The sequence below is a fragment of the Lytechinus variegatus genome, chromosome 17, assembly GCF_018143015.1.
Source record: "Lytechinus variegatus isolate NC3 chromosome 17, Lvar_3.0, whole genome shotgun sequence".
Taxonomy (NCBI): Eukaryota; Metazoa; Echinodermata; class Echinoidea; order Temnopleuroida; family Toxopneustidae; genus Lytechinus; species Lytechinus variegatus.
In genome coordinates this window covers 22,077,615-22,092,882 of record NC_054756.1, presented here as the reverse complement: position 1 = coordinate 22,092,882, position 15,268 = coordinate 22,077,615, and the positions used below count along the sequence as shown (strand labels likewise).

The following is a 15,268-nucleotide window of genomic DNA, read 5'->3' as shown; positions in this document are numbered from 1 at the left end:
ACACTTTGCACTCTTCCATACACTGGATCTTAAGTTTACTGCTGGTCCAAACCTTGCATTTTTGGTAAGCGGAATGGTGGATTGTACAGTGCCTATCAAAAGGGAGCTCATATTGTTCACCATTTTCCTATGTTTCCTGTAGAAGAAACTGAAAGCTCTATATTGATATATAAACAAAACCTTTTTTAACATGTTTGTCCCTATCAAAACGAAAACTTGTATTCATCAATCCTTTTTGGTCCCCATGCAGTGAACCTAAGGACTTTTTTCGGGGCAATACAAGAGGATCATTTCCTGCACCAAGCAATACACTTATTCCAAGAATGCATTGATAAAAAATGACCAGCCAATTAGTTATTGTAGTTAAGAAATAAAATGAATATGAATGTATAAAATTGGACCTCATATCAATAGAATGATTTTTTTTATTCACATTGACGTTTACTTTTTTTCTTATTCCAGAGGCATTGTCATTCCTTATTTTCCAATCAAAACAAACAAGGAGGGTGCTAATGACGATGATGATGATGATGAAGAAAATAATGATGATTACGGTGATAATGACAATAATAATGATGATAACGGTGATGATGATGAGGAGGAGGATGGTGATGATGATGATGTTGACAGTGATGATGAAGCTGATGATTATGAAAAATGAACAAATTATTGAATTCATTTTTTTGGGTAATTTCACCTTATAATGGTAAGGTCTTGAATATGAACTCAACTAGAGTAAGCGGTAAGCAAATTACACTGTGTACTGAATTTAATCTCTCACTAAAGCCATTGTGTCAGAATCTAATGGCTACAAACTTAATTAATAAAACAATAAATGAGTCTCACTTTCAATCACTCCCTTCATCTGCCAAATAAATGCCTAGACCAACATCACTTACATGTATACATTTCCGACACAATATCCATAGCATATTTTGCAAAGCGTTATCATGGTTGTATGGTTTGTATGCCATTTTCTAAATTTCTCCTCCTGCGAATGAAAAGATATAGTGGTATGGAGAAAAATTTCCTCGTGTATGGGTGTGCGTGTGTATGTGGGTGTTTATGTGGGGAGGGAGTGCTCGTGTGTGTTACATGTATCCTCTATGACGGGGTATTTTTATGGATGGATATGTATGGCATAACCAACAAATGGGGAGAGGGTAATTTTGTGTATTCAAGAAACTAACCAGGAGCGTCCAACCATCAGGGATGTCCACTGTCCAGATTAATTTTCCAAAACAATAGGCAATATATTGATCATTATATTTTACACAGAAACAGCCTATGCTCCTTTTTTTATTGAGTGCGAAAACCAGCCTAGTTGGAGGTCAAATTATAAACTGACCCTAAGTGACACTTTGTAATGGTGTGAACGTGTGCTACATTGCATGGTGTTTAACGAGGTGTATATAAATAAGCGGTTTAATTGGGATTACACCAATCATGCAAACACGGTTTAATCTATTATTCACAAATTCTATTTGAACTTCTCGAGAACAACCTTTTGTGAACCACGTGATATGAAGGACCGTGCAATTACCAAATCCAACATACACTTTAACAATCTGATTGATTACAATTAATAATTGATCGAAACTTGTAATGATCCTTAATTAACAATAATGGTGATTAATCTCGCGTTTATACCGTTTGTTTACCGGACATAAGTGGCCTGGAACCTCTCGACTACTTTCATGTGTGGGTAGGGGGAAGGGGGAGGGGATACGTACCTCTCACCCTGGCCGAACGTTGTACTAAATTCACCATATTAAGAGCCTACCCTTTCCGTCTTGTAGCCACGTTTTGTTCTGATAAGACGTTTTAAATGTGGGGTGTTATTGGAAACCCCGCTCTACATTTTTTTTTCAAAATGCAACATGCATTACAGCAAAGGGCCCTTCTTTATTTGTAAACAATACTTGGTGTTGTCACACCAAGTTTCTGCCTCCTCCCCTCCCCACCGGTTATGAAATGCTTTGTCCTCTTACACACATTAAGTCATTTATGATGGGGAACGCAAATTGCAGAACAATCTTATTTCTGCCATGATGATGAGCCTAGAGATATAAATTACCATATATCCTCATTGTGCGGACTTGATATCGATTTGCGCCAAGTTTTGGTTATACTATCATCGTAATCACTCAAACTCGTGTTGGCGTCTTTTTAAAAACCACCTTCCCTCAGTTTCTTCCAAATATCGCGCAGTTAAAATGAAGATGTATGTTATTCACATTGTTTTGATCAGTCTCGTTGGTGGTTCTAGTGGCGGCAGTGACTCGAAATATAGTGCTGAATGTGAGTATACATGAATAATCGTATTTATATATTTGGGGGATATTTCTTTGAATATTAATTTTCTGCAGTACTTTAGTATACCAAAATAATAATTTAATTACACAATATTGTGCTGCTAAGAAATAATGGGATCAAACATTCATTATGTTGTATAGACACTAATGCATATCGAGAAGTAATGGGGATAATAGCGATAGCGAATCTGTTACTGATTGCTCGAAAATGTTCCGCTTTGCTGGTGCACTAGGCTTTAGTAAAACATAATAATATTTTATGCATGTTTCATAAGTTCCTAAAAAAAAAACAATAAACCATTCTCTAATATATAACATGTCATTAAAAATCCGCTGAGAAACTCATTATTTCTCAGATGTTGCCAATTTCGTAGTATTATCATAAACAAATCATAAAATACAGAAGTACAGAACATCATTGTCACAAAGTAAAACTGGCCTTTCATAACAAATCAAACAAATACTAAATAACTAATCTTTCTTACTTTATTTTTATCCCACTGTGCCTGTAAGACTACGCCTGATCATTGATTAACGAAAAACGAAAAAAAGAATAAATAGCAAGAAAGGAAGACAGACAGAAAGAAAGAAAAAGAAAAAAGGAAAGAATGAGCATAAAATGAAATGAAATACCAAATATCTAACCCAGTCAATAAGCAAATATAGAAGAATATCTAAATTGTAATAATGATTATAATTATAATTTTCTTTCTGTATTCATATTTCACCAGGGTAGCTCATTCAACAAAAGTTGATCTTCCATGAGGCCCTGGATAACAAACAATACAACTATATACAATTAAAAACAGTCAATGGTGATAATACATATACAATCATCAGTCCATATGATATTATTAAAATACAGACGTATAAAGCATGATAAAGTGACTAAAGTGATTAAATAAAGTAATACATAAAAAAGAGATGATAGTTAATAGCTTCAGTCCTAAAAGGGGAATGGTATTGCATCCCAATTGATCTGCCTGGGCAAGATTGAGGAAATGTCTTTTAACAGAAAGTTTGAAATTGTTGAGGGTTTTAACATTCTTAACACTTTGGGGGAGACTATTCCATAGAACGCAGCCATCATAATATAAAGCAGTTATATAATAATCAGTACGGCATTTACCTATAACTTAATCATGATGAGCGCTTTGTCGAGTATTTACATTATGCACTTGAGAAATTTATTTGAAAACATTTTTGATAATAATGGTGAAAATATTTTTGATAATAATGGTAAAAATGATAACCATGACAATAGTAATTATAATATCAATCATCATAAGAAATTATTCACATTATGTCAATGATATTAACAAATCTATTTGATTAAATGAAATTATAAGCCTTAAGAATAAATGCAGGTGTACGTAATATTGATATTCTAATATCCTTTTTTTTACAGATGGGGATTACATCGGTTGCTATGACCGCGGGTGCTTACAATTTTACCACGTCGTCAACTTACTTTCTAACATCACAGTTACTCCAGGGTCCTGCACACAAGCATGTAAAGAAAGTGGATTTCCTTTGGCCGGTGTCTTCAATCGCTCGAAATGTTCGTGTTTATGCCAGCAGACATGTATCAGCAAGCCGCTGCCAGACACGTCCTGTGGCGTGCCTTGTCAGGGAGACTCTGGAATGTTCTGTGGAAGCTTTAAATATGTGTCTCTGTATACCGGTAAGGCGAAAGTTGTTTCGGGAGTTCCCCTTAAAAAAATAATAAAAAATAATAATATAAACAATGATAATAAATTCCTTAATTACATAATGCTTAATACATACAAAAGTAGTAGTAATAATAAACAGTTATCTGTTTCCACAAAAAAATAGGGAAAAAAGCAAGAAAGGAGCATGATAAACTATCAGCCTGCTAGGCGAATGACAATGCATGTGTACCGTGGTAACATTTTTTTCTCATCAAATCAAAATCAAAGAAAATTGCCACAACCGAAAACTTGTCGGAGAGAACTATTGATGAAACGTTCGTCAAGATATCTGAATTTGATTTTTGGAGAAATCCTAAACAGAATCCTAGTATTTACATTTTACCGCTCCAAAGGGACGGATTGTAATATCATTTATCTTTTCGTCCCAAGTGGATTAAGCTCATCATTGCATTCTTAAAATCTTTTGCATGAATGATATATACTCATAATATGAAAATACTTCTTTTTCTACATATTGTTTCTTACAGTTTCTATCAACTCGAGTGAGGAATGCGGTACTCCACCACGTATTGAGCCTGAGGAGGAGGGTAAGAATGGACCGTCAACAGAGCAGAATGGTAAGAAATAATTTAAGATTAATTTCCGAATTACTGCCAAGGAATGATTAATTCCACAGGCTTCGATAAAGGACGTTTACATTTCACTAATGATAGACGACAAGCATGTATTAGTATTGGTTAACTTGTACCTCAAGTTTGTTTGTAAATTAAATTGATAAAAGGGTATGCCGTGTTGCCGATGCATCAGCACATGAATTAGTTGAGAATTAGGATGTTTCAAGAACACCAGAATGAACCAGTATCGCGACTTAGATTGGTGCTTTTTTCTCTCATGTATATGTGATCGATATACGCATTATATTAAACAAAAACATCAAAATGGTAAGGAAAATGTAAATGCACTTAGTAGCTTATGAATAAATAAAAAAATCATTTAATTATGTAACCCCCCAAAAATAAAATGAAAAATAGCGATATAATAATAACTGCAATAATAATAACAATAATAATAGTAATAATAATACAATTGATAATACAGATATAATTTATGATAATAATAATGTTTCAATCAATTACATCCAAAATATGAAACTGTAATACAACATTTATTTCTTACATAAATCCTTTATTTATCTATTTTTTACATATTTTCCCCCGTTTTTTAGTCATAATTCCTGATGGGCACGATGAACAACGGAGTCTTGTTATTTCAATAACTATTCCTGCAGTATGCGTAGCTGTCTTCGTAACAATCAGTTGTGCCGCACTAATTCGTCGGCGACTGCGAAGCATTCGTGGAAACGCAACGGCGGTCTTTGGTCAGCAAAAGCCATTGACTAGCAAGGACGGTCGTGGACGGTCACGTAAACCTGATCAACAGTATCAAGGGCTAAATCAGCCACCCACTTCCAGTAGCCTTCCTGTCCCTGATGCTGCGTATGTGCCGAACCCAAGACGCCTTGACCTTCCAGGGGATCAGCTAAACCATGATTACGAAGAAGCTGATCACCCTAGACTTGACCCAAAATCAGCACATATCCATCGAACCCCGTCGGACACGTCCAACAAAAGCTCGACGGACGAGTATCACGAGTACGCTTATGCAAAACCTATCAAACCTAAGTCTAGAAATGGGGATGGCAGTCACGCAAATGAAGATGGATACATTACCCCTATGGATCCTATTCCAACTCCTCCACTTCCTCAAAGACTGTACTATTCCACCAGAATAACCAAGCCAGAAAGTGATACTTGTAAGCCTCTCCCTTCACAAGTGTACTATTCATCCAAAATTCCAACACCTCCTGTTAAAGATAAACCTTGTGGACAAGTTGCCTATTATTCATCCCGCATTCATGAACAGGGTGGGACTTAGGTCGATGTTTTCCTTGCCAGTAATTGACATAATCGACTTCTGCCATGTCTGTAATTGGCTCCGCTGTTATGGTTGTATAATGGAAATATAATACAAATGGATGAATCGGATAAAAAAAGCGTTCACTTCTTGTTTTATATCTATTCACGATAATTTTATAACCCACTACAAAGACAATATTCATTACTGCTTTGTTGTTTCTTTATCAATGTGTCACCTGCAATAAAAATCAAACAGCTACCTAAACCCCAAATTAAAGTAGAGGACCACTCGCCGGACTAATGGCATCTTTCTAATCCCCGGGTGTCTGCCTTCAGTAAAGTGGGTTCTGATTTAACTGTACAGCACAATCTCTAGCGACACCAAGATGAATTTTTTGACAAAATACTTTCAATTCATGAACTGGGACGCATAGTGGTTGTGCATCTGCGTGGTTCCAAGGATGACAAGTGCAACACTGTGACAGTTCGTGAACCGGTTGGCCTTACAGCATCTCAAAGAGAAGTGCCTCCCGCACCATCGCATGCATTTACATCGTTTTAGCGGTGACGCGCTTATAGTCTAGACCTAAATTTTAAAAAGAGACGGGAACAGTATAAAAAAAAATTGTTATAAAAAATGAGAACATTGAAAGTGACAAATTCAGCAATATTTAACGAGGGAAAACAAAAATAAACATATTATATTCATTTGCTCCGAGATCTCGGTAATCTTGGAAACACTTTTTGTTAGGTGAGCAATGCAATAACATCAATGAATAAAACATACAGATAAATAGGTAAACAAAAGGGCAGACTATCCCACCCCCTACTTATTACAATTTTCAGTTTTTTTCATCTGCAATGTAGCTACAATCTTGGATTTGCAAAGTGACAGCAATCAAATAAACCTTCAAACGAACCTCATAAACGCAGTAATTATACCACCATTTTAGGTCAAGAAGAATAAACTGCATATTGACCTCTTCATGGATATTGCGGCTCTTGGTGTATGTTGTTGGGAAAATGTTGCATCTACACAAAGCTTATTTTGTTATTTTGAATAATGGGAACACTCTATAAAAAATCTGTATTAGCAAATACATTTCAATTTATACTTAAAACTTTAAAACTGCCCATAACCAGGTAGTGGTGTTCATAGGTTTTGAAGCAGATGTAAACTTAAATGTCGGTTTTCTTTATTTTACTTCTCACCTCGTATAGCTCATATACCGACTTTTGCTTTATTTCACATGACTTATACGATCTCCAAGATGTAACTAACTTGTAACGATACAATTGGATTCCGTAATCGTTGAAATTCATAACAACAACATTGATAATAATGCTAGTTATGATGTCGATGAAGATGATAATAAGAAAGAAAGGAGGAGGAGGAGAAGAAGAAGAAAATGAAAATGTATAGAGCGTTTATTGCATTGTATATTTAAGCACTTGAAATGTACATATTAATGTTGAGTCTCTATAAAGACTTCAATATGTATATAGCTATTGTCATAAATGTGTCATAATTATATTTCTTGTACTTCCTTGTCGAAAGTTCACCACTTATGATATGAATAAATAACATTTGAGAAAGTAAACGTGATCTTTCAGTTCAAAGAACTCGACATTAATTATTGGCGTTTGATAAGTCTATATATTAAACATGTATCATGTCATCCCAAACCATTCGTAGCTCTTGTATAATTTCTGTCTGAAAGGAATGCCCTAGAGATGAGATTCGGGTATCAGCAATTGTACGGCAGCATCCAACAGTAAGCTACGAGATAGTACTTCGGTATGGCTCCCATGAATATCGGAGTACATGGGACTACATTGATTTTTCTACTTTCAGGACCAATTTTGGCGTTTAAAGGTATCGATGCCACGGATACCGGATCATTCAATAACAAGAGTTTAATACATGAGATAGGTAAGGAATGGATGGCAATTTCTTAAACGTTTGTCCTAAAATAAATGAATGGAGACAAGGGACACCAAATTGTTTATTTCGTGTCGTCACGATTTCAGTGCGTGTGAGAGCCGTGTAAGATAAATCACGCAACATGCCTTTTCTCAATGATTCATTTTCAATTTATTTGCAGAAAATCAATTAGCAACCTTTTGAAGTTCAACATTTGCTTCAGAAATCAAGTTTTTCAAATTTGTACCTGAATAGAATATGTTCGTGTCGTCAGCATATGATATATAATGAAATTTCTTTGAGGATTCAATAATGTCATTAATAAACAACAAAATTAATAACGCGCCCAGGATACTACATTGAGGCACACCTTGTCGTATATAAAGCAGTTCAGAATCAGTTTCATTGTATTTTACAAATCGCTTTCTTTTTGATAAATAACTTTTAAACCATTCCAAGGGAATACCTCTGATTCCATAGAAAATAAGTTTTGTAATAAGATTTGGTGATCCAGACAATCGAATGCTTTGCTAAGGTCAAGGAGCTTCAAACAGTTTGAAGCTCTTTGCTAAGGTCTACGTAGACCCCCAAAGCTATCTCTTTCTTTTCGTAAAATTTATACAGAAGTTCAGAAGCAAAAAGCAAGCTGACTCTGTAGAATAACATTTTTTAAATCCAAATTGGTCAGAAAAAATAATTGAATGTTTATTGAGGAAAGTAAATAATCGATTGTACATTAACTTTTCTAGAATCTTGGAAAAGGTCGACAGCAATGAAATTGGACGATAGTTTGATAAATCGGTTTTGTCACCCTTTTTGCATAGGGGTATAACTTTTGAAACACTCATTGAATTTAAAAATAATCCAGATTGAAAAGATAAATTAAACACGTTGGTTAAAGGTTCAACAATATAATTAATTATTTTCTTTACAAGATATGGTGACATATCATTAACCCCACATGAATATTTATTCTTTAAAGAGCAAGATACCTTCAAAATTTCGCTTCTGTCTGTTGGCGAAAGAAATAAAGAATGGGTTACACTGTTTTTAAATAATCACGAAAACATCCAATGGGACTCGGATCATCAAAACAAGCAGCATTAACAAAAAAAAAGAGTTAAAAGCACTTGCAATTGATTTCTGTTCAGTAAGTTTAACGCCATCTTTACGGATGAATGAAAGCAATTTAAACGATCTCTCTTTACCGAGCAGGCTGTTCAAAATATTCCAAGTTTTCTTTAATTCACAACAATTCGTTTTGAGTTTTGCTGCAAAAAAGTTTTGTTTAGAGACGCGTATAATATGAATAAGTTTGTTTTTATAGGATGAGTATTTTTTCTTCATGTTATGGGTTTTCTGTTTTAAATATCGCTTATATAAGCGTTCCTTCCTATTAACGGATTTAAGGATGCCTTTTGTAATCCAGTGTTTTTGGGGTGTTCTACTTCTTTCTTTATTGTATGCTATCCTTGAATGCTTGGATATAGTCTCTTTTAAACCCTTGATAAAAGTATCGTAAGCTACGTTGACATTGGATAAGTTTGTCACAGAGGAAAAATTGTTAGCTGCTAAATCTTCACACAATGACTTAAAGTCTATTTAGTGTTTAACGTGAGTTTTATTATGACATGGGTGTGGTAACTTGGTGGAAAAGAGTTCGTTAATTGAAAGATGGGGAAATGGTCAGATAGATCTGAATACAAAATACCAGGTAGAATCGGCTTATCAAAGACATTTGTAAAGATATTGTCGATACAAGTAGAAGAATTCATTGTTACACGAGTTGGTCTGGAGATAAGTGGGAGAAAAGAGATAAATACATGTATTTTGTATCGATTAAAGCACTAGTATCAGAATGAAGGGCGTAACTAGGTAAATCAAGGTTAAAGTCTCCAGCAATATAACAATGTTTCTTTTCTCTGGTGACTTTAGCAATACATACTTCCAAAAGGTCATTAAACTCAGCACCACTACTATTGGGAGCTTAGTATACAGTTCCCACAATCACATTCTTCCTTTCCTTCATGAAGTCTATAAAAACAGTGTCTATATTTGAGATACAAAAGTCTAAATCACTTCTCTGCTTGAAAGTGACATTACATACATACACCACCCCCTAAACGATCACTTCTATGTTTATGAATAATTTTATAATTTGATATATTGTAAAATGAATGTGGGTCTTCCTTAAACCAGATTTCTGTAAATGCATAGATTGTGATATCGTGGTGGAGAGTGTGTATATAATGGATTATATGAGAAAACTTAGAAATAAGACTCCGAGTATTCAAGTGGAACAATGAAAATTGAAGTTTCCATGTTCTGTTACTCATTTTGATATAAAAGGTGTCATTGAAATACTAGCTACAATTAGAAATATTATCGTCTAGCCTAGAAGTCGTCACTTCATTAGATGAAAAGATGTCAAAATCCTTGTTACTGAATACAGTGTATACCAGAATTATGAAGTGGAATGTGATTTATTTGAAAAAATGAATGAATAGCAAATTTGAAATCTAAGTCATCAATTATATGGTTGAAAGGAATTACATTACTTAAACAAAATTGACATATCCAGGGTATTGAATAAGAGTTATCATTAGCACATGCTACATGACATATATTTCCACATGAGCAAAGGTATATTGATTGATTCTTATTAGCACACTTACAACAAATAGTACAACGCATTTTAGAAAGAATTAATGAATAAAACTATACATGGAATCATAATAACAACCAAGTTAAGAAAGCGATATAAAACATCACAGTTCAAAATGACAAAAATCGTTCAGTCCGTTCACGAAAGATCTAGATCGGATAATCTGGAGAGGCGATTTTGTCGGGTTACCTTGACATGTCCGCCACCAGGTTTGTTGACGATTATTACACCGTCCTGTGTCAATACACGATACTCTGTGTTTTTGGTTGCTTTTCTGATTTTTCACAAGAGCTTCGAACTGGTTTTCTTCAAGTTTTCATTGATGTACACATTTGTGATTGATGGAGAATCCTTCAAACGTTTCCGAGCGCTATATACTCTCTCGGGGCACCATAATTGCTGAACTTCACAATGATGTTTCTTGCCTTGGTTGTCGATCTCGAAGTCGTTGCGTGACCGTCGGTTGACTCCGGGTTTTCGCCATCCGGTCGAACGGGACCAAGCCGGTGACTCCGGTCGACATCGCGGACGTTGACTTCGATGCCGAGATTATCACGACAAAGGTCCCTAATCACTTCCGTGGTATTTTCTCCTCGATTCTCCTTAATGCCTGAGAAGATTAAACAGCTCCTGCGGAAGTATTGTTCCGAGTCGTTCATGGATCCGTGAACATCTTGCATCTCTCTATGAATCTCTGCCATACTTTCAGCTTTCAGTACTTCTATTTCTTTTTCTAACTCTACGATTTGACGTCATGAGATTCAGTGTCGAAGTCCAGCTTAATTTCCTTGCAGAGGGATTCATGCATTTCCAAAACTATCTTCTCCCTGATCACTTTCACAAATTTGTCGACGAATACACTGTCTGTAAGCAAGGTCTCGAAGGCGGATTTAATTGATTCAGTCAAATCGTGGATGTCATCTGCACATTCGTCACTGAGTACTTCAGCAGCTTTTTTTTTGCTTTACCTCTCTTCTTTTTCGTCAGGCGACTGTCGGTCTGGGTTTCTGGTTCGTCTCGTTTGGCTTTCTTCCACCTATTAAAACACGTCTACTTTGCGAGGAACATATCGATCGATCTTTCATTCGGTAAGAAGCAGTGTGATTCCACTTGCTGGTACACAAAAAAAATAATGCCATTTTTTCTACCTTTCAGAACACACATTTGATTTCCTCAACTTCTACCACGTGCAATAATCATATAGATAATACCTCTTGAGTTAAATTTATGAAAACGTCATTTTTTTAAATTAGTTTAACCACATCTTATTTCTCGCATATTTGGCATAACTTTTCGTACTCATCTTCATTCAGGTTGTGTGTAATCGTTATCTTGGCATAGCAATACAGGCCTAATATGTTTCAAACAAAGCAATCACATACTAGTCCAGAGCTGCAGGTCTCTATCCTTTCGAGCACTAGATAATTGTCAATGCAATTATACTTTCTAAATTTGAAAAAAAAGAAAATCGAATTCCGAATGTGGAAATCAAGAAAATATACCATCTTTCTCAATAGACCAGTTCGTAGTTACTTCATGGGCAATTTTGGTCAAATGACCTTTCATTTCTTTCATCATGATAGGCAGATTTCAAAGCAAGATATTACGTTAGCTTGCCTTACATAGCAGGATGAAGAAATTGAATAGACCAGGTGACTACAATGGCACACCAATGAACACTTAATGAAGGTATTTGTTGCAGTCCTACTTTGAATGCATATCTTAGCATGTTGCACAATGTACTTGACAAACTGTGAAATACCAGTCGTTCGTGGAAGCATTGTTTTTTTTTGTGGATGTAAATGAAAACGACAATTCAAAAGAATATATGAATAATCAAGACATCAAAGTTGGTGCTTATCTCATTAGATTTTAAAGCACCATGTCACTTTATAGTACAAATGACCTACTTCTGATCATGCGTATAATCTTTTGATCATGCGCAGAAAGGAACCACGAACTGGCTTATAGGTCAATGTTTTAAAGAACAAACACGTGTAATTACAAGCTTCTTGAGGTGTGAGGTCACGCCTCAGGGGCTGCAGAAACTGGGGGGGGGGGGGGGTGCGGGGGCTTCAAAAATGTAAAAATGACAATCTGATTATAAGTATTTGCGTGGTCAGCACCCCTTTTGACTCAGTCGAACCCCGCCCCCCCCCCCTTCAAAACCGTTCCGTGGCGCCTTCGCCTAGCATAATGTCGAAACCAGCTGATTTTAGTCTTATTAAGGACGTTTAACAGTAAATAAATTCATTCCTTTTAAAAATATATGGCACCCTAATATTTCAAATATGCAATAAATTACATGGGTTCATGCGCTTAACTTTGTTCTATTGAGTTTTAATATTCGTCATACTTTGCAATGCTTCAGAGTAAAGTATTTAGGAATTGCAGTTTTTTTTAAAACATTGGTCCATTGGTTATTTTCAGCTAATTGGCTTTGTAGAATAAGACATCGGATCTGCAATCACGGGTCTCTGTACCATTTGTCTCTAATTAGCAGTCAAGTAGATGCTGAAACAGCAATGCTCACAGCTGGAGAGAGCAGAATGGTTGAAGTCGGTTTTATGATCCTATATCCCAAAAGCCGTAGGCGCGACGAGAATTTGTTAAAAAGCGAGTCGGTTGCAAAGATGAAGTTCATGTCCAATATGTATGTTGAAAGGCTCCTGCAAAACGTTAACTCTAGAAAGTAAAAAAAAAACAAAAAAAAAACAACGCAACATCCAAATAACAGCGTATACGAACACCGGCATGAACAAAACGGATAAAACAGAAACTCCAAGAACACAATAAATATGTCATTGCATGTTGGGAGACATCTCGTAATCTAATGCCACGCAGGTCTACTGGCCTGACGGAGAGATCGCCTGGGCGAAGAAGCTGGGGTGGCAGCAGGAGCGAGGACGTCAAACTCAGGTGATGGAGTAGGAGGAGGTTGTCAAGAAGCCACTGAAGGGAGTCTTCAGCAGGAACTGCAGCTGGGGTAGCACGAACAGTTGATGATGACAGGACATCAACAGGGTGTGGTTGGCGGGAATCATCAGGGTGATCCGTCACTGGCGGTGGGAAGGCGTCGGCGATTGACCCATGTTGCTGTGGAAGAGCCTGAGAGGGAGCAAGAGGACACGGGGAGGGTGATGGTAGTCCACCAGACACATCACCATGTTTCAGCATGGAGAGGCCAGATGGGGAATTTCTGGTATCTCCGGGCACAAAGGTCATCCTCCGACGTCCTTGGCAGTAAGGACGGATGTACAAGAGTTGAATGTCGTATTTGCGGATTCCTTCGTATGATCCGGCCGGATCCATCAACACGGACTTTGTATTGGTCATGTTGCCGTACTTCAATCACAACGCACGTCTTTTCCCCTTTCAGAGGGTGTGAAACTGTTTTGTTCTGAACGCGGACGTAGTTGCCAAAATACATGTATGGGGAAGAAGTTGTTTGGTGTGCTCCTACCAGCGTTCTGCTCCCTTCAAGTTACAGTTGCAGCACCAGGTGTTGCGTGACTTGTAATTGCCATGGGCAATTGGGATAAGGTCCTGGATCGGGTGTCCAAAGACACACATGGCTGTCTGGGGCTTTGCGATCCGTATCCAGGGATCTAGTAATGACGGTGTTGCTCATGATGAGGCATTTGATGGTCTTGACAGCAACCTCTTCTCGACAGTTGCTGTGGGCAAATGCGACTAAGGCAAGACGATGATGGATGCCCCAATCCGCAAGGAAACGGCACGAAGCTACCGCTGTGAACTCTGGACCACCATCAGAAGCCAGCTCGTCGGCAATGCCGAAAATGGCGAAGACGCGATGGAGACATGTGATAAGTCCATTCGCCCTATGTAGACCGTTCGACGATTGGCCAGTTTGAGTACCTCCCCATTATGACCAAATAGTTGCATCCTTTGTAATAAAAGTAGTCTGCACAGATACATTGAAAGGGGCAGGCTGGCGGGATTAGGGGGATGGCGGTGCATTGGGATTGGATGGGTCTATCTAGTTACACTGAGTGCATCCTGCACTTAAGGCACTGATCGTCGGGAGATGCCAGGCCACAAGACAGATGCTTCAGCGCGAGCAATCGTCAATGTAACCTATTGGTGAGCAGCATGCAGGTTAGTCAAGACTTCATCCCAGAGGGAAGGAGGAATGAGTACACGATCATTGTAGAGGACAACCAATCAACCAATGTAAAGTCCATCGCGAAAACTGGAAGTATTCACGCAGTGGCTGGGGAAAATGCATGGCAGTGTACAGGCAAGCCAGACTCGATGAGTTCGAAGACGGTCTGCATATTGCCATCACTTGCTGTCGCAGAACGTACTCTATCCCATGTAACTTTGTGGTGAATAGAGTTCAAGGCACACCTGGCAGAGGATAGTGTGTAGTGTGTTTGCGTCGTTGAGTGCAGGAATTACAGCGGCATGACACCAAGCACGGATACGTCATCTGGGAGGTGCAGTTTCTCTGCCTTGACTTTAGGGTGGCGAGAGAGGCAATCTGTAGCTCGCTGACGGACGCAAGGGACATGGAACATTCTGAACTTGTATCACAGTGTCTTCTACGTTAGATTCCACAAGTGGGGGTTAAAGATCCCCTCCAGTGCCCTATTAGTCTACAAATGTAGACCCACATCTGCAGTGTGTGTACCTCAGCTGATTCAACGAGTCTGCATAGCAGACTATGTCTACTGAGGCTGCAAAAGTCTAATAAATGGACGGAAGCGCAATCAGATTGACCAAGGCTCCGTAAGACAAAGGTTAGCGATCAA

At 37.5% G+C, this 15,268-nt stretch overlaps 1 protein-coding gene across 1 annotated transcript; it reads left to right on the top strand.

Moving 5' to 3' along the window:
- Positions 1-2,216: 2,216 nt before the first annotated feature.
- LOC121430564 lies at positions 2,217-7,324 on the top strand. The gene is made up of 4 exons (XM_041627884.1): positions 2,217-2,301; positions 3,724-3,828; positions 4,516-4,605; positions 5,214-7,324. Exons 1-4 carry the CDS (start codon positions 2,217-2,219, stop codon positions 5,921-5,923), a joined length of 990 nt encoding a protein of 329 aa, XP_041483818.1. The 3' UTR covers positions 5,924-7,324.
- The last annotated feature ends 7,944 nt before the right edge of the window (positions 7,325-15,268 follow it).